Source organism: Oryx dammah, unplaced genomic scaffold (genome assembly GCF_014754425.2).
Source record: "Oryx dammah isolate SB20612 unplaced genomic scaffold, SCBI_Odam_1.1 HiC_scaffold_26, whole genome shotgun sequence".
Lineage (NCBI taxonomy): Eukaryota > Metazoa > Chordata > Mammalia > Artiodactyla > Bovidae > Oryx > Oryx dammah.
Window position 1 is genome coordinate 80519555 of NW_024070210.1, and position 20546 is coordinate 80540100.

At 47.9% G+C, this 20546-nt stretch overlaps 1 protein-coding gene across 1 annotated transcript in view; it reads right to left on the bottom strand.

Moving 5' to 3' along the window:
* CD276 (CD276 molecule) overlaps window positions 1-20546 on the bottom strand; it is a 34017-nt gene that overhangs the window by 10171 nt on the left and 3300 nt on the right. The window contains 2 exon segments of the mRNA XM_040227655.1: window positions 33-52; window positions 1871-1997. Coding sequence (XP_040083589.1) covers window positions 33-52; window positions 1871-1997 — 147 coding nt within the window.

Here is a 20546-nt window from a genome sequence, read left to right on the forward strand (position 1 = left end):
CCCACGAGGGCCACCACGGGGTCTTCCGGAACCTGGACTTCCACTGCGGCCCCTGAGGGTGGGGTTGGTGAGGTGGGACGGTGAGAAGAGGGTGAGACACTTGTGACCTCCCTAGTTCCCCTCCTCTTCCAAGTTAACTTCAGGCCCTGTCCACTCCCTTTTTAAGGGCTGAGGAGAGTTTATTACTCGTGGTTCTAGTTCAAACAACATGAATATAGTAAGTACATACTAGCCAAGGGTAAGAGTTAGGAATGCCACAGAGAACAACACCAAGGTCACAACTCTGAAGAGCTTAAATTTTAGTGGGAGATGGAGACAAACTAGCACACAGATTCTTGGTAGCATGTGATTAGGAGTATGAAGGAAGAAAGAAACCAATGGATAGAAAGTAAAGAAGTCGTTTTAAAAAACATCTGGCAGATGCATCACACCTGTCTGTGCTGGCTGCCATTTCCCAAGTATACTCTATTTTTATAAATTGTGAAAAGAAAATCTAAACAGTAATATGTATCCAAATGTCATTAGTGGTTTTCTCTGGATGAGAAAGAATCACAAGTGCTTTTTCTTTTCCTCAACAAACATGATCAGTTTTTATGCAAGAAAGAAAGATTACCCATGCATTTAAATATCGTGGTGAACCACATTCTCCATAAAGAGATATTAAGCTGAGATTGAAAGGGAATGAAAAAAGAGTCTGATATAGTCAGAGAAAAGCCCCCTAGGGCAGGTTGCCCTGTTCCCACCCTGACCTCTTTCCTGTGGGTTTACTCTGCAGCTTCCCACCCAGTCACCTCTGCCTCCAGTCCAGCTCTTCTTTTAGAGCCCTGGGAAGTTAGGTAGGGGTTCCTGACAGCCTTTCTTTTAGTGATATGTGCCCCCTAGCCTGGCACTGCCATTCTTGGGCAATGGTTACATTAAGTGTGTGCTCTGGGCACCAGCAAAGCAGGCACACTCAGAAAGCGTGAAGACCAGTCTTGAAACAAAGCTAGCTGAATACAGCACTCATGTGTACCTGACCCAGCCACGTATGGGGGCATTTGGGGGATGAAACCTGAGGAGTCACCCAAAGCCCTTTCTCTAGAGAAATCAATGTACCACCGGGTAAAGCGGTGCTTCCTTCTTTTGACCACCAGATGGCACCAGACATTCAGCTTTGTCTTCCCCCTTGGAGGAGGACGTCTCCCTCCGAGCAGATTAATATTTGAAATATATGGTGTTGTCATTAAAGTAGGTGCCATTATTGAAAGCCAACTCTGTGCCAAGAACTGTGTGGGAAGACTTATATCCTTTATTCAAGATGGTTATTGAGCACCTGCTATGTGGCTGGCATTAATCCTGGCTCTGGGGATACATTCTGCTCTTTGAGCAGGGCTAGCAATAAGCAAGTAAACATATAATATGTCAGGTAGAGATTAGTGTTGGGAAGAAGCATAAAGTACGGCCAGTGAAAGGGAGGGAAGAGGTGTTATTCTATACCCAGTAGCCTGGGCAAGGTGACATTTGAGCAATGGCTTGAATGAAATATGGGATCGAGTCATGCAGATGTGTGGGGGCAGAAAGCTTTAGGCAGATGCAACCGCATGTGCAAAGGCCCTCGGGAGGGAGCACACGTGTGGTTGAGAAACAGCCTTATCGCATTTAGAGCTCACGTTACCATTTTACAGAAGAGAAAACAGGCTAAGAAATGTCAAGTAAGGTGGATCCCAAGGTAGGAATGAGGTGGACAGGGCACAGAGGAGATTCGGAGGCCGTTAGCCAAAACCTTCCCACCCCTGCCAGACAGAGAGGCCTCAAGGCCCCAAGGCACCTCAAGGCCCCAAGGCACCTCAAGGCCTCAAGGCACCTCAAGGCCCCAAACTGCTCCCCTCACCTGTGAGGCAGAACCACAGCACTCCCAGGGCGGGGGCCACACTCACACCCGTGCTGCCCGATCCACACAGCATCTTCTCGCGAGGCAGCTGACAGCTGGGCTCTCCGTGATGGAAGGCTGCCTCTGCCTGTGAGGAAGTGAAGCTTCTGTCTCAAAAGGTCCTTACCAAGCCCTCTCTCTCACCTCATCTCCCCTGGACCAGCCTGGTGGAGGCTGCAACAGCCCACTGGGAGGTCCTCCTTCCCACACCCTACAAGGCTCCCGGCTGAGGGATATTTTGAGAGATGCTGGCAGGAGGAAATTGAGTCACTGGGGAGGCTGGATCAGGGGAGGCAGGGCAGCAGGCAGATAGGATCCACCCCTTCTAAGATATTGATATGCAAACAAAAGATAGGAGAAGCAAGGCCAAGAATAGTCAAGCCTGGCCCGCTCAGGGCAACGCAAGTAGGTACACAGATCAGTTTGGCTCAGCTGGTAGAGAACAAGGCTTATAGATTGGCCAAGACATTATTTTGCTGACAAAGCATAGTCAAAGCTATGGTTTTTCTAGTAGTCATGTATAGATGTGAGAGTTGGACTATAAAGAAGGCTGAGCACCGAAGAATTGATGCTTTTGAATTATGGTGCTGGAGAAGACTCTTGAGAGTCCCGTGGACTGAAAGGAGATCAAACCAGTCAATCCTAAAGGAAGTTAGTCCTGAATATTCATTGGAAGGACTGATGCTCAAACTCCAATACTTTGGCCGCCTGATGTGAACAGCTGACTCATTGGAAAAGACCCTGACACTGGGAAAGATTGAGGGCAGGAGGAGAAGGGGGCGACAGAGGATTAGATGGTTGGATGGCATCACTGACTCAATGGACGTGAGTTTGAGCAAACTCCAGAAGATAGTGAAAGACAAGAAAGCCTGGCATGCTATAGTCCACAGGGTTGCAAAGAGTTGGACACAACTTAGCGACTGAACAACATGACGAGAGGTCAGAAGCTTATCCTGAAGGCAGCTGGCAGCCACTGAATGTTCTGGAATAAAAGAATGGGTATGGTCAGAGCTGTGCTTCATAAAGATTACACTGACAGCATCTGCAGGATAAATGACAAGAGCTGGACAGAAGAGACAAAGCAGGTCTGGGGGAAAGCGACAGCATGGAGGGCAGGGCAGCGAGGGAGGGAGCAGTCGGGGTGGCTGTGGTCTGAGCCTAGGCCGCAGGTGCAGCATTCATGGGGCCAGAGAGCAGGGGAGGGTCTAGTGTAGGCTGTGTGCAGTGAACGGTGTTTGTGCAGGAACTTCCTGGTGAGACTTCTGAAGGCGACCCAGTGAATGAGTGTGGGGCTCAAGGGAAAGGACATGGGCTAGTTTAACATGCATATACTGAGTGCCCAGGACCAATGAGAAGCGGAAGTGGCCTGTTCTGAGACTGGCCCCCGCCCACAGACTGGAATCAGGATTGAGTGGGGTATTTCTTCGACCTCCCAGGTCCAGCCTTGCTCCCAGTCCCTGGCTTCCTCCCACCCCACCCCCATTGCTGTCTGCCTTTTCCCCAGGTCTCACAGCTGCTGCCTGACTGTCACATCCTGCCCAAGCCATGCGTCAACAGGGTCGATTTATGCTATTCAATACAATTTGACAAAAATAGAAAAGGTTTCACATTCCTCAGACCACCCAGGGAGCCAGGCTGCCTGACTTGGTCCCATTTTGCAAGAGGAAAAAAAAAAAAATTAAAGCCCAGATAAGTGAGAGGACTTCATATTTTACACAAAGTTGAGAAAGGTTTGTATTCTCCACCTCCTGCCACACCCCTCTGCCCTTCCAGGGAGCAAAAGGCATCAATAGTTGAGTCATGAGCGTCAGTTTCAGTCGCATCCCTCCCAATCCCAGCCAAGCACCTCCCGCCTCTCCCTGCTCCCGTACACCCAGCAGCTGAGCTGAGGGAGTCCTTTAGCCAAGCCGGGTGCATCCTGCGTTCCCCCCACTACCACCTCCCAGCTGTCCACAGTGGGGAAGCCCTGAGCAGCCACTTCCTTCCGAGACAGTTCCGGTCCAAACTTGGCGGCCTCAAAGCCTTTCCACCTGCTGAGTCAGCAGCTTTCAAGGTCCATTCATAAAGGCACCCTTGGCAGGCACCACATCATGCCTACAAGGGCCATCACAGACCAAAGGGAAATGCTGGCAGGCAGTGGCTGGCCAAGCCTGCCCGTCTGCTGAAGGAATCACGGAGACTAAGGATTAAGGAGCTCTCCTTTACCCCAAGACAGAACCCAGGCCTGTCCTTCCTGGGTCTCCCTCACTCTCCCCACTGCTGCCCATGCCTGCCCTCTCCCATCCTGGCCTTGGCAGCCAGCGCTCCTGTGATCCTCCCGTGACTCTCCACCCCACCCCTGCCCACCCCACACTCTGCGTGTCTGTCTCCTCTGAGGACCTGATGCAGGAATCTGCTCACATCTTTCCTCTACAAGGCCTCACAGGGTTCCCCATTTACCACCGGAATAAACGCACACCACTCTGCCTGGCTCTCAAGCCTTTTCTGACGACTATTTCCTCCATTCATCAAGCTAATTCCTGCTGCTGCTGCTGGGTTTACTTGCCAGGGTTGCTTGGACTGGCTGTCACCTCCCTGAATGTGGGGCGGTCTCCCGATCTAATCAGGTTCCCCAAGGGCTGAGCTGTCCTTCCCTCCTGAGGGAAGGTGAGGATTCCGGGGGGGCAGGGAGGGCTGGTCATCAGTTCAGTCTCTCAGTCATGTCCGACTCTTTGTGACTCCGTGGACTACAGCACACCAGTCACATCGAGGTGGTGATGCCATCCAACCATCTCTTCCTCTGTCCTCCCCTTCTCCTCCTGCCTTCAATCTTTCCAGGGGTTGGATTTGCTCCCTTCAACTCCTTTCCTAGACTCTGGACTCAGGGAAGTTCCTGTCTCATGCGTTCCCTGGGGAGAAGCCTTGACAGCCCAGAACCGAGGACAGGGAGAGGCTCCCTCCCCAGTAGCTGGGCTCCTAGAGCTGAGGGCAGGAGAGGGGAACACATCTCAGAGAGGGTATTGCTAGGCAACAGAAGCATGACCTGTGACCACTGGGACAGACCGGCTGCCCAACACACAGAGCGTCATGGAGACGCACAGGCCTCAGGCTGCATTCATACTGCCCTGCCCACCTTTTCTACAAAGGGGAATTCTCACCCCCAGGCAGGATGGCCCTGGAGTCAGCATGTGCCACCCCTCCTGGTGAGTCACCAGCCGGTCTTCCCTCCTCCACTTCCTCCATCCTCATCGAGCCCCGTCCCAGCCAAATGTGGGAATTCCAAGGGGCCCTGGCAGGAAAGAGCACAGGCTGCCTTGGCTTTCACAGAGAAGCAGGAGGGAGGGGCCTGGGCCCCCCGAGGCCTGAGGTACAGTAAGTGCATCCAACCCCAGAAGAGGTGGAGCCACAAGAAACCTCCCCAGAGATGACCTCCATAAAGCCAAAACCAAAAATCAAGGGCTGAGGTGGGCTCTATACCATGATGCCCTGGATCTGGGGATGTCTGAGGGCAATGCCTTGCCCCTACCATGATCACCAGCAGCACTCCATTTCCTGTTAACCCTCCTGCCTTTCCCCAGTCCCTGCAGGGGCTGCTTGGACAACACGTCCCCCAGAAGGCAAGAAGGATCAAGTCACAGAACTAGTGTCAATCTTTGCTAACCAGCACTGGATAGAAGCATAGCTTTTGAAAACAGCAGTTAAGTCCCTGGATCCAGCTCTGCCTGAAGCAAGCTGTATACCTAGATTGCCCAGATACTTATGCCAATCTTTTTTTTTTTTTTTTTTCCCTCAAGCTAGTTTGAGCTAAACTTCTCTTACCTGCAACTGAAGGTTGTTCTTGTCATTGTTTAGTCACGAAGCCGTGTCCAACTCTTTGTGACCCTACATACTATAGCCAGCCAGGCTCCTCTGTCCATGGGATTCTCCAGTCAAGAATACTAGAGTGGGTGGCCATTTCCTTCTCCAGGGGATCTTCCCAACCGAGGGATCGAACGCATATCTTCTGTTTGGCAGGCAGATCCTTTACCACTGAGCCACCTGGGACCCACCTTGAATATATATTCCTGTACTTAGTTATTCACTGAACTATTCACTGAGTGCCTGGTAGGCAGGCACTGGGGACAGAGAGAGGACTAAGCTGTGTCTGTCCTCAAGGAGCCTGAGTTCAATGCATAGAAATCACTGCAGTTCAGTACAGAGTACTATTTAAGTTAATTGAGAGCTATTTGGAGGCACATGATAACCCTAAGGGTGAGTCCTGACAAGTGATGAGCACCTTCCCAGGTAATTCAGTTCAGTCGCTCAGTCGTGTCCGATTCTTTGAGACCCCATGGACTGCAGCACACCAGGCCTCCCTGTGCATCACCAACTCCCGGACTTTACTCAAACTCATGTCCATTGAGTCAGTGATGTCATCCAACCATCTCATCATCCCCTACTCCTCCCGCCTTCAATCTTTCCCAGCATCAGGGTCTTTTCAAATGACTCAGCTCTTTGCATCAGGGGCCAAAGTCCTGGAATTTCAGCTTCAGCATCATTCCTTCCAAAGAGATCCCAGGGCTGATCTCCTTCAGAATGGATTGGTTGGATTTCCTTGCAGTCCAAGGGACTCTCAAGAGTCTTTTCCAACACCTCAGTTCAAAAGCATCAGTTCTTCGGTGCTCTGGCTTTCCTCCATACTAACATGTATGGATGTTAGTCCATCTTTAACATCCATACATGACTACTGCAAATTCCATAGCTTTGACTAGACGGACCTTTCTTGGCAAAGTAATGTCTCTGCTTTTTAATATGCTATCTAGGTTGGTCAAAACTTTCTTCCAAGCAGCAAGTGTCTTTTAATTTCATGGCTGCAGTCACCATCTGCAGTGATTTGGGAGCCCCAAAAAATAAAGTCTGCCACTGTTTCCACTGTTTCTTCACCTATTTGCCATGAAGTGATGGGACCAGATGCCATGATCTTTGTTTTCTGAATGTTGAGCTTTAAGCCAACTTTTTCACTCTCACTTCATCAAGAGGCTCTTTAGTTCTTCACTTTCTGCCATGAGGGTGGTATCATCTGCATATCTGAGGTGATTGATATTTCTCCCAGCAATCTTGATTCCAGCTTGTGCTTCTTCCAGCCCAGCATTTCTCATGATGTACTCTGCATATAAGGTAAATAAGCAGGGTGACAATATACAGCCTTGACATACTCCTTTTCCTATTTGGAACAAGTCTGTTGTTCCATGTCCAGTTCTAACTGTTGCTTCCTGACCTGCATACAGATTTCTCAAGAGGCAGGTCAGGTGGTCTGGTATTCCCATCTCTTTCAGAGTTTTCCACAGTTTATTGTGATCCACACAGTCAAAGGCTTTGGCATAGTCAATAAAGCAGAAATAGATGTTTTTCTGGAACTCTCTTGCTTTTTCGATGATCCAGTGGATGTTGGCAATTTGATCTCTGGTTCCTCTGCCTTTTCTAAATCCAGCTTAAACATCAGGAAGTTCATGGTTCACGTATTGCTGAAGCCTGGCTTGGAGAATTTTGAGCATTACTTTACTAGCATGTGAGATGAGTGCAATTGTGCGGTAGTCTGAGCATTCTTTGACATGCCTTTCTTAGGGATTGGAATGAAAACTGACCTTTTCCAGTCCTGTGGCCACTGCTGAGTTTTCCAAATTTGTTGGCATATTGAGTGCAGCACTTTCACAGCATCATCTTTTAGGATTTGAAATAGCTCAACTGGAATTCCATCACCTCCACTACCTTTGTTCATAGTGATTCTTCCTAAGGCCTACTTGACTTCACATTTCAGGATGTCTGGCTCTAGGTGAGTGATCACACCATCGTGATTATCTGGGTCATGAAGATCTTTTTTGTATGCTGCTGCTGCTAAGTCACATCAGTCGTGTTAGACTCTGTGCGACCCCATAGACGGCAGCCCACCAGGCTCCGCCGTCCCTGGGATTCTCCAGGCAAGAGTACTGGAGTGGGTTGCCATTGCCTTCTCCAATGCATGAAAGTGAAAAGTGAAAGTGAAGTCACTCAGTCGTGTCCGACTCTTAGTGATCCCATGGACTGCAGCCTACCAGGCTCCTCCGTCCATGAGATTTTCCAGGCAAGAGTACTGGAGTGGGTTGCCATTGCCTTCTCTTTTTTCTATAGTTCTGTGTATTCTTGCCACGATATCTGCTTCTGTTAGGTCCATACCATTTCTGTCCTTTTTGAGCTCATGTTTGCATGAAATGTTCCCTTGGTATCTCTAATTTTCTTGAAGAGATCTCTAGTCTTTCTCATTCTATTGTTATCCTCTATTTCATTGCACATCACTGAGAAAGGCTTTCTTTTCTTTCTTTGCTATCCTTTGGAACTCTGCATTCAAATGGGTATATCTTTCCTTTTCTCCTTTGCTTTTTGCTTCTCTTCTTTCACAGCTATTTGTAAGGCCTCCTCAGACAGCCATTTTGCTTTTTTGCATTTCTTTTTCTTGGGGATGGTCTTGCTTCCTGTCTCCTGTACAGTGTCATGAACCTCTGTCCATAGTTCATCAGGCACTCTGTCTATCAGATCTAGTCCATTAAATCTTATTTCTCACTTTTACTGCATAATCATTAGGGATTTGATTTAGGTCATACCTGAATGGTCTAGTGGTTTTCCCTACTCTTCTTCAATTTAAGTCTGAATTTGGCCTGTCCTAGCCTGTCCCCAGGTAGACAGGCTAGGAAAGGTGGTCTCTCCCTAGCCCCAAGAGTCCTGGCCTCCTGGCACTGCTTTCCTGCCTGTCAGCCAGATCTCTTTGAAATAGAAATAGTGAGCCCAAAGTTTGGTTCTAGTTCCAGTCCTGGCACTTGGCTGGGCAATCTTTATAGGTGACTTCCCCTCTCTGAGATCAGTGTTGCCATCTATGAAAAAAGGGCTTTGAAAAAAAGTGAAAGTCCCTCAGTCATGTCCAACTCTTTGGGACCCCATGGACTATAGCCCACCAGGTTCCTCTGTCCATGGAATTCTCCAGGCAAGGATAGTAGAGTGGGTTGCCATTCCCTTCCCCAGGGGATCTTCCTGACCCAGGGATCAAACCTGGGTATCCTGCATTGCAGGCAGTTTCTTTATAGTCTGAGCCACCAGGGAAGCCTGAAAGAAGAGCTTTACTGGATGCTGATGGAACTTCTTTAGTATGTTAAGCCTTCGCATACTATATCCTTAAGGTCTAGCCAGTTAGCTGCCATGTAGGTCACACTGAAATGTATAAAATGACTGTGGCAGAAACCACTAGTGTTCCCCTTTCATCTAGTTTCCTCCTCTTCTGTGGGCTACTAATATTTTGTTAGGCACAGCGCCACTTAGCTAAAGACTACAGATACCAGCCTGCCTTGCAGCAGGGAATGGCCATATGACCATTTTCTGGCTAATAGGATGTAGGAGGAACTGATGTATAACTTCTGGGTCGTGCCTTTAAAGAGGCGCATGCCCGTTCTCTTCTCTTCCCCCTTCCCACTGTCTAGAACACAGATGTGGTGAGCCATCGAGGACCATGCTGCCAAAGGCAACACCCTGGGGACTGCAGAGCAGCAAGACAGAAGGCCTCTGGGGGGCTGCAGCATCAGCCCTGGACATAACCGGATTGTCCCATGGGTGAGAATAAGCATCTCTTCTAGCGTCACCGTTATTTCGGGTCTTTCTCACAGCATCCAAAGTGACTAATTTAGGGACCCATCCCTTCCTTCCTCTCCCGCCTTCTCTTTTCCCACTTCCCACCCCATGAAAATTGCTACTGCTCTGAACAGCAAAAGGAAACCACATCTAAAATAGGTGTTTCAAAATGTGAACTGAACACTCTCTCATTAGATTCACTTAATGATACCCGGACCCAGCTTTATTTCAAGGGTAGTCATGACTTGTCTTGGTGATTGTATGTAAGGTAGGGGGTGAAAGAGCCAAGGATGTACTGAAGGTTTCAACCAATGAGCGTGTGTGTCACACACAGGAGTGGAGAATGCGAGACAGCAAAAGAGACACAGGTGTATAGAACAGTCTTTTGGACTCTGTGGGAGAGGGCGAGGGTGGGATGATTTGGGAGAATGGCATTGAAACATGTATAATATCACATGTGAAACAAATCGCCAGTCCAGGTTTGAAGCATGATACTGGATGCTCGGGGCTGGTGCCCTGGGACGACCCAGAGGGATGGTATGGGGCGGGAGGAGGGAGTGGGGTTCAGGATGGGGAACACGTGTGTACCTGTGGCAGATTCATGTTGATGTATGACAAAACCAATACAATATTGTAAAGTAATTAACCTCCAATTAAACTAAATAAATTTATATTTAAAAAAAAAGATGGAAAGACCTGGAAATGATGGGGGAGAAGAATTCCAACTGGGCTTGAGCCATGGATGGATCATCCATGAGAAAATGTGTGATAGATTTCTAGACACACAGAGCTGGAGCTCAGAACAGGATGCGGGAGCTACTCTTGGAAGCCAGAGTTGGGATCACTGAGTAGATAATGGAATGAGAAGAGGCCCCCAGACAAATTCTGAAGAAGCTAAAGAAGTTAAGAACAGAACAGGGAAGCTTTTTCTGGCCACTCCCACAACTTCCCCCCGGAGATGGGTACCCACTACCTCCCACAGAAGTCCACCACCTTTGGGGCAGCTCTCATCGATGTAAAGCTCTACCTTTTATTGAGATAAAATCTGTCAGCCTATATAATTCCTTGTTTGACCCCTTGGACCAAAGAGAACATGTCTGCCCCCTCCCTTATATCAGCCCTGCAAGTCTTGGGTCTTCCTCTCCCTGGTAGAGGTCATATTGGGCAGCCAGCCACTTTTTTTTTCACTAAAATAACCCAAAATAATAGACTGTCAAATCTGTGGTCAGTGACCAGAGTCATTTGCTCACATTGTTGTGGGTCCATGTCTCTGCCATCCTCATCTGAAAGATTTAGGGAAGGGGTGGAGATTTATAGGATGTTTCATTTGTTACTATTATATTTCATCCAGTTAAGCTAAGTATCCAACTGCCATGATCTTTTTTTTTTTAAATTATGGCAAAATACACATAACATGAAGTTTACCATTTTGCCTTTTTTTTTTTTAATTTTGCCACACCCAACTCATAGGATTAGTTCCCCAACCAGGGATTGAACCTGGAACCTGTGAAATCACATAGTCCTAACCACTGGACCTACAGAGAATTCCCATTTTAATAATTTTTAAGTGTACAATTTTGTGGCATTAAGTGCAGACACAGTGTTTTGTGACCATGCCATGATCTTTTGAATTACTGTCTTGACAGTACCTGGTACACAGGGGTGCTCAATAATTTTTTGGTGGATAAAGAAAAGAACAAATGGGTGTTACCTAAAAAGGTTACCCTCTTCTCCTTACCTTATTTCTTGTGTCATCAAGGTCCTCTGGCAGAGGACAGAATCAGGAGAGCCCTGTAGCACTAGGGTCTGCCGCTGGATGTCTGTCCACTATTCAAGGTTTTGGGGTCCCAAGTCTTCCTACTTGTGCTGCCACTCACCCAGCTTCCCATTTATCTCACCCCCAAAATACCACTGCTTCTGGTGGGGGACCAATCACGTGGAGAAAAACCAGAAAAAAAAAAGGCTCAATTGAAGAAGGTGGACTCTTCCTCAAGTGCTCAATTGATTATTAGTTCCAGGGTTTTGTAAAGATTAAGTCACCGATCTGTTCTTCCTGTAATCTACTTTATTCCCCATAAATCTGGATATTTGCCCATCGTAGGTCTTTGAGCCAGAGAAGGCACTGGCGACCCACTCCAGTCCTCTTGCCTGGAAACTCCCATGGATGGAGGAGCCTGGTGGGCTGCAGTCCATGGGATCACTAAGAGTCGGACACGACTGAGCGACTTCACTTTCACTTTTCACTTTCATGCATTGGAGAAGGAAATGGCAACCCACTCCAGTGTTCTTGCCTGGAGACTCCCAGGGACGGGGGAGCCTGGTGGGCTGCCGTCTATGGGGTCGCACAGAGTCGGACACGACTGAAGCGACTTAGCAGCAGCAGCAGCAGGTCTTTGAGCAGTCACTTATCCATTTATACAACAAACAGATGCAGGTTTATAGCAGGTATTACGGGAATGGAGGGTCAAGCAGTTCATGGAGGAAGGGGGAGCTTAGTCAAGACCTCATAAAGGAGGAAACATTCCATCTATCTGGGGAAGGGGGCAGCACCAGCAAAGTCATGGAAGAGCGGGCACCCCCCGTAGACTCTGGGAAGATGGGACTCTGAGGAGAGGCTGTCAAGAGATGAGGCAAGGGAGGTGGCTAGGGGTCAGTTGTTCAGTCATGGACTGTAGCACCCCAGGCTTCCCTGCCCTTCACTATGTTCCAGAGTTTGCTCAAACTCATGTCCATTGAATCGATGATGCCATCCAACCATCTCATCCTCTGTTGCCCTCTTCTTCCCCTGCCCTCAATCTTTGAAGGAAGGAAGAGGGGGAAAAGACCAGTGAGTGGGCTGGGGACCCATTTTGGAAGCTTAAATGATTGCAAAATCCAACCATCTCATCCTCTGTCGTCCCTTTCTCCTCCTGCCCTCAATCTTTCCCAGCATCAGGGTCTTTTCTAATGAGTCAGCTCTTCATATCAGGTGGCCAAAGTATTGGAACTTCAGCTTTAGCATCAGTCCTTCCAATGAATATTCAGGCTTGATTTTCTTTAGGATTGACTGGTTTGATCTTCTTGCAATCCAAAGGACTCTCAAGAGTCTTCTCCAACACCACAGTTCAAAAGCATCAATTCTTGGGCACTCAGCCTTCTTTATGGTCAGTTAGGGGTCCTGGATTGATTCTGTACACAGTGGGAAACTGTGAAATGCTGCAACCCACACCTTCCCCACCTCCATCCAATCCCTGCTGTCTTTCCCAGTTGTCCTGAAATATCCCTGATAGCTTCTCTGAGATCTCATCTCCAGGTTCACTCAGCACCAGGACAGGCAATCTCAGGAGCCAGAAGACAAACCCATTAGAGCAGATTATCATCTCCCCTCCTGGCCTGAACTCTGGTTCCTTCCTAACAGCTTCTCTTCCTTTCCTTGATACAGAAGCAAAATAGATGCTGGGCAGACCTTCTCTGCCTTCACTAGACATTTTGCTCCACATCCTTTATTCTAGAGTGCCCCTCTCTCATTCTAGGCTGGATCATTCTGATAACAGGGCTCCAATTTCCTGCAGGGAACCCACTCCATATGGTACTGGTAGGGCTGACTCCCAGCCTCAGGCCTCAGCTGGGGACCAGATCTGGCTCCTTGGAGAACCCCTGCCCTGCCCCCACTCAGAGACAGGCTTGGAAATGAGCCTGTGAGCCAAGCCACACCCAATCAGAGAATTCCCAGGGCTTTGCTGCTGGCACTCTCAGAAAGCACTCTTTCTTGCTGAGGTTGCTAAGGAGGATGTGGTCTGGGGCTGTTGGCAATGAATCTGTCAACTAGCAACAATCTAAAGAATTGATCCAAACAAATACACAGAGGCAAAGGTGAACACAGGAGGGATACAGAGCCCTGAACACAACATGTAAGTCCCTAGGCCTGAAGCAAGCTGCACACCTATACTGCCCAGATACATGAGTAATCTTTTTTCCTCTTAAGCCAGTTTGAGCTAGGTTTCTACTATCTATAACTGAAGGAGTCCTTGACTGTACATTGGTTTGTGTATGTAGTGATTCACTGAACTATTCATGGAGTGCCTGGTAGGCAGGCACTGGGGGCAGAGAGAGGACTAAGTTATGTCTGTCTCCAGGAGCCTGAGTTCCAATAGGGAAATGCATAGAAATCACTGCAGTTCAGTACAGAGTACTGTTTTAAGATACAGTGAGGACCACCTGGTGGTACCTTAGAGACACGGCAACCCGCTAAAGTGAACCCTGAACACTGACCTGACGCTCCCCCGGTGGTCAGGGCTAGAACAGGAGGTCATGTTTGGATTTTGTACATGATGAGAAAGGGTTTTGAGTAGAGAAGTAACATTATTGCCATAGGTGGGCCAACCTTTGATTAATTGATCCATCTGTAATGTTAACCTTGCTGAGGATGTTTGAATTTTAAAGGATGACATTTTAAAAGGGCAATGGTTTACTCAAAATAAGAGCTAATGGTAGAATTTCGGACATCAGAGAGTCTTTTTTTTCTAGATTGTGTCCTACTGGAGATGCTCAAAATACCCTGCTCGGCCTGTGTGTGGACCTACTGCTGGTTCTGGATGTAGAATCTAGTCAGGCAGGCATCAGCAGATTTCTTCTGTGATGGTCCAGATAGTGAACATTTTAGGCTGTGCAGGCCTTCCCATATCTGTCCCAATGGCTCACCTCTGCCTTTACCTCAGGAAAGCAGCCAGGGACAGTATATAAATGAATGAGCGAGCTGTGTTCCAATAGAAGTGTATTTATGGATACTCGGAATTGAATAGAATACAATTTTCAGGAATCACATGATTTTTTTGGCCACTCATTCTTAGCTTCTAGACAATACAAAAAAAAAGCAGCAGAAGATTTGCCCCAGTATGGGGCTAGTCAGTATGGACTGGTTTACAGAAACACTAGCTCCATTCTCAAACACATCAGCAGCAAAAATGGAAAATAATTGGGAATGGGTACATTAATTATGGCACATCTGTATAAAGGAATAGCATACAGCCTTTCAAAAGAACCTGTACTAACATGGAAATAAGTCCATGTGGGTCACTGAATAAAGTATATTATATATGGGAGTTATGTGACCTAATTTCTGTATTAATGCATGGTCCCATGGTACCAGATCTAGTCACCTACCTCTCTTTCCATCTCCTATATTTCAGTGCAGGTCCTTCCGTCTCTGGCACTGAACCCCCAGGGGCTTGCTCCTAGACCCTCCCCTTAATTCTCTCTACTATTTTTTTTCCTAGATGATTTCATCCACTCCTGTGGCTTTAAATATCATTTATATGCTGATAACTCCCCAATTTACTTCTCCAAGTCCACACCTCTCATCTGAGCTCCAAACTTAAGCCCAACTATCTCCTAAACATCTCTGTTCCAAAGATTCACAGGCACCTCTCTCTTAACACGTCCCTCTTCAATCTCTTGATTCCTCCCCCAAACCTGTTCCTCCCCAGCCCTTCCCACTTCGTAAAGGCATCATCCTCCACTGCCTCTGATCAAGTCAGAACCTTTATAGTTCATCACCAAGAACACCCATCCCCACCACCCAAATATATCTCAGGGATCTGCAGACTACAGTCTCAGCCCCCAATTCCGCTCACCACCTGCTTTTGTTCAGTTCACCAGTTAAGACAGAGTTTACTTTTTTACATGGTTAGAAAATTAAAAGAAGAATTCTTCATAACACATGAAAATCATATGAAATTCAAATTTCAGTGTCTGTAAATCAAAGAAAGGCAATGCCAAACAATGCTCAAACTACCGCACAATTGCACTCATCTCACATGCTAGTAAAGTAATGCTCAAAATTCTCCAAGCCAGACTTCAGCAATACGTGAACCGTGAACTTCCTGATGTTCAAGCTGGTTTTAGAAAAGGCAGAGGAACCAGAGATCAAATTGCCAACATCTGCTGGATCATGGAAAAAGCAAGAGAGTTCCAGAAAAACATCTATTTCTGCTTTATTAATTATGCCAAAGCCTTTGACTGTGTGGATCACAATAAACTGTGGAAAATTCTGAAAGAGATGGGAATACCAGACAGCCTGACCTGCCTCTTGAGAAATCTGTATGCAGGTCAGGAAGCAACAGTTAGAACTGGACATGGAACAACAGACTGGTTCCAAATAGGAAAAGGAGTACATCAAGGCTGTATATTGTCACCCTGCTTATTTAACTTCTATGCAGAGTACATCATGAGAAATGCTGGCCTGGAAGAAACACAAGCTGGAATCAAGATTGCTGGGAGAAATATCAATAACCTCAGATATGCAGATGACACCAGCCTTATGGCAGAAAGTGAAGAGGAACTAAAAAGCCTCTTGATGAAAGTGAAAGAGGAGAGTGAAAAAGTTGGCTTAAAGCTCAACATTCAGAAAACGAAGATCATGGCATCTGGTCCCATCACTTCATGGGAAATAGATGGGGAAACAGTGGAAACAGTGTCAGACTTCATTTTTGGGGGCTCCAAAATCACTGCAGATGGTGATTGCAGCCATGAAATTAAAACACGCTTACTCCTTGGAAGGAAAGTTATGACCAACCTAGATAGCATATTCAAAAGCAGAGACATTACTTTGCCGACTAAGGTCCGTCTAGTCAAGGCTATGGTTTTTCCAGTGGTCATGTATGGATGTGAGAGTTGGACTGTGAAGAAGGCTGAACGCCGAAGAATTGATGCTTTTGAACTGTGGTGTTGGAGAAGACTCTTGAGAGTCCCTTGGACTGCAAGGAGATCCAACCAGTCCATTCTGAAGGAGATCAGTCCTGGGATTTCTTTGGAAGGAATGATGCTAAAGCTGAAGCTCCAGTACTTTGGCCACCTCATGTGAAGAGCTGACTCATTGGAAAAGACTCTGATGCTGGGAGGGATTTGGGTCAGGAGGAGAAGGGGACGACAGAGAATGAGATGGCTGGATGGCATCACTGACTCGATGGACGTGAGTCTGGGTGAGCTCCAGGAGTTGGTGATGGACAGGGAGGCCTGGCGTGCTGCGATTCACGGGGTCGCAAAGAGTCGGACACGACTGAGCGACTGAACTGAACTGAACTGAAATCAAGTTTCATCGGCACACAGCCACCCTCCATTCATTTACACATTATCTGTGACTGCTTTTCCATCACAGCAGTAGAACTAAGTAGTTGCAATGATCACAAAGCCTAAACAATTTACTTTCTGATCCTTTAGAGAAAAAGCTTGTCAACCCAATGTATTTTACTCTCTCTATTCCCCTCTACCTCGGCTTCTCTCTCTGGTCTGCCAAGCTGCCATCATCTCTTGCCTGCATGACTACAAAAGGCTCCTCACCAGTCTCTCCACTTTGTCTCTTGTCCCCCAGCCCAGCTCGATACTCCCATCCAGACTTCTACACAGCAACCAGAAAAAGAGCTATAAAAACAAAAGTGTATCACATCATCACTTTCAATATCTAATCAGCCGACAGGGTCTTGCCTGGTTCAGCCCTGCCCACCTCCCCAGCCTCACCTCCTCCCATTCGCCCCTCATCAGAGCTCTTACAACGAGACTCTGTTCCCTGCCTCACAGGTTCTCTGCAAGCACAGTTCCTTCTTCCTGGATGACATCTTGAGGTTCACCTAGGCAGGAAAGCTGGGTTGGGGGTCTGCCACTCTATGGGTGTCCCTGTTATGCATTGCTGTTTACCTTGTGTCACACTGAGACCTCCCTCTTCAGGAACCATGTCTGCTTTATTTATTAGATCCTTTATCCTATTGGATCCTTAGTTTTAGCTAAGGTTTGGCACATAATGAGTGTTCAAAGCACTGCTCAATGAATGAATGAATGCCTGTGTGTTTAGGTAGATAGAGAGAGAGATGGATGGATGAATGTTTGTATAGAAAAAGGGCCTGGAAGCGTGATAGTGAACCCAACCCTGGTGCATGGGAATGAAGGTAAGCATCTACTTCTACCTTCTAGTTACTTTGATACACTTCTGCTGCTTTGACAACAAGCATCTAATTCTTTTGTTCATTAACAAATGAAAAAGGAAAACAGCAACATCAAAGATTTATGTTTATGCGGGCTTTAGACCAGGCTCTATCACTCACTTGCTCCGCCCCATTGCCTCTCAGGGTCTTCATTTCCCTAACCCTCAAAGGAAGGTCCTGGCCGCTTTCCTGTGCTATGACCACCATCACATGCTGGGCTGCTGTAGCACAAGAAGCCTCATGGACAGAGAGAGCCCTGCCATTTTAGAAGATGTCTCTGGAGCTGGAGACACAGCTTCAAATCCAGACTCTGCCACTTCCTAGACATGTGACTTTGGGAAAACATCCTCTCTGAGCCTCAGCTGGCTCATGTGTGAAATAGGAATCTAAACTCTGCCTTCATAAGATGGTTATGGGACTCCACTGAGAAAAATTATCTAGAAAAACCCTGACCTAATATTAATAGTATAGGTGTTCCACAACAGGGTGGGAGCCTGCGAAAGAGTTTAGGGGATCTCCAGAGTTGCCTAGGAACCCTGACGGCCTTCCTTTTTCCTGATAATGAGTTAGTTTGGGCCTTTGGTGTTCAAGGCTGTCTGCTGGGCATTGCTCCCCAGCCCCGTGATCCTACCCAAGAGAAGAAATCAATTCTTCCTCTCAAAGTGATTTCTGTGTGAGTCAAAACAGCAGTGTGTCATCAGCGCCAGCCCAGCAGAGTGGGGCCAAGGTTTTCTTGGCATCGGCAGTCTGCCTCCTTTATGGATTTAGGAAGAACAAGAAAGAGGAAAAACAGGACAGAGCAGAGCCCCCAGCTTCCCGAAGCCAAACCATCCCCATCGAGGCACCCTCTCCACACTGAAGTCAAGGCCTGAGACCCAGAGGAGGCGAAACCGGAGAGAAGGAAGACAGCTCAGTGGGTTCAAGAATATGGTGACTTTTGCCACAACAGCTGGCCTGCTTCTCACACCCTCTTCTGGCTAAGGAGCCACCACAAAATGAGTTTGCGTCTTCCAGAGTTCAACAGCCACTTGACAATTCAGCATGAACTAGAAGTGTGTGCAGAGGCTACATACATACACACACACACATACCCCATCAGAAACATGGAACCTTGGAAAAAAGTGACGGCTGCACTTAGCTCAGAAGAGGTCTGGCCAGAAGGAAGGAGTTGAAGGGGGAGAGTGGAGAGAGGACGGGAAGGCATGAGAGAACATAAGACCAAGTTGCAGGGCGGATCCCAGGTCATGTCCTGGCAGGCCCGGCCACACACATCTGCATTCACTCAACCTCTGCTGAGTCCTGCTGAGTGCCCACCCAGATGTGTCTGGAAATTTCATCCCTCCCAGAAACCTTTCTAGACTTCACTCATGGAAGGGCTCACTTACTCCAGATGTGTCCTACCTAAACACTCCCTGCCCTGACATTCTTCAGGTTTCTACCCTGAAAGAGGTTTGCCCTGGCATAAAAATGCTGCAGACCCCTCTCCACCTAAGCACCAGCCTCTCTGGATCTCCAGGGGTTCCTCTGGAGTGTAGCAGGCTCCACCTAGCCTCAGAGCTAGAAGGCCTCTTGGAGCTCACCTGTCCAGCGCCCACTTCCATGCCCACCATACAGAGCGGAGTCTGAGCCTAGGAAACTGGGTTCAGACTGCCGAGGGGCCCCTGCTCAGTCATCAGTCACATCAGAGGTGACTAAGAGCCAGCTAGGTGCCCCTGGGCTTCAATTCCTCACCTGTTAAACATCATCATCAGACTCTCTTGCCTGCCTCACCATACAGCTTAGGCTCAGGTACAGCAGACAAGCCTAGGTTCAAACTCTGACTCCGAAGGCTGGCTAGACATATGATCAAGTATAAATGACTTAACCTCTTTGAGATTTGATTCCATATCCTTAAAAGGGGGGAAGCAATGCCTACCCCACAGAGCTGCTGTAAGGATAAAATAAGAGGACATACAGAAAGGGTTTAAAGCACGCCAACAGTGGTAAGGATCATGACTACTTTTGTTATTATTGCCATGGGCATGGGGAGAAGGCCTCCTGGATCCTGTGCACTGAGCCTCCTCTGTCAGGCTATATGTACAGATCCCTGGGAACATTATTCTTTCTCTGGCCCCTCTTTGCACCTAGGACTCCACCAGCACCCCAACTCCAAAGCAGCAAATCACAATTCGGCTCCATCTCTGTGTCTGGCTTATCCCTGTTGGTCCTCTCCCCCTTCCTCCTCCAGGACACAGCCCCCATGTTGCTACATACCCCTTTGTACAAGGCCTCCACATATTTCAGTATCTCTCCCATGAGAGGTCCAGTTCTGGGGAGCCTACACTGACTTTAGGTTACCTGGAAGTCCTGCCTCTCAGAGGCCTGCCCCCCAAATGTTTCTCAATCCCCACTCCCAGCAGTTCCCTCCAACATGCCCTCCCTAAGTCTTGGGAAGACCAAAGGCTCAAAGGCATTAGGGGTGCGGAGGAAGCATCCGTTCTTGGGAGAATGAGGGATAATGGGGGCAGCTGGCCAGAAGCACTGGTTGGAACTGAGAGGGGCTCCTAAAAGGCACTAGTGTGCTGAGGACCAGGCTTCTGGAACAGTAAGAACTCGTCACAGTGGTTCCAACTGAGCTGCAAGGACACTAGTCTGGGACACCCAGGTCAGGTCTGCCGTCTCCCCAGTTCCCCAGATGAATCCTCTCTTGCACATCTTACTAGGGACCCTTAGCACATCTTACCAGGTTCCAGCTGAGTCTGCCTCCAGAGTGGCAGAAAGAGCCAGCTCCTGGAGGAGACAGCAACAGAGCCTCAGCATTTGCCAGCTGCATGTTTTGGGGCAAGTGATTTCCCTTTCCTGGGCCTCAGTTTACCCATATGTACAAAGGAGCTAATGACTCCCTACCTCACAGGACAGCTATGATGATGAAACGAGATGATTTCTATTAAGCATCCAGCACACCCCCACCCCCCAAAACCTGAAAACCCACTGCTCCTATCTGGAACCTTAAAAGGGGGGAAGCAATGCCTACCCCACAGAGCAGCTGTAAGGATAAAATAAGAGGACATACAGAAAGGGTTTAAAGCACG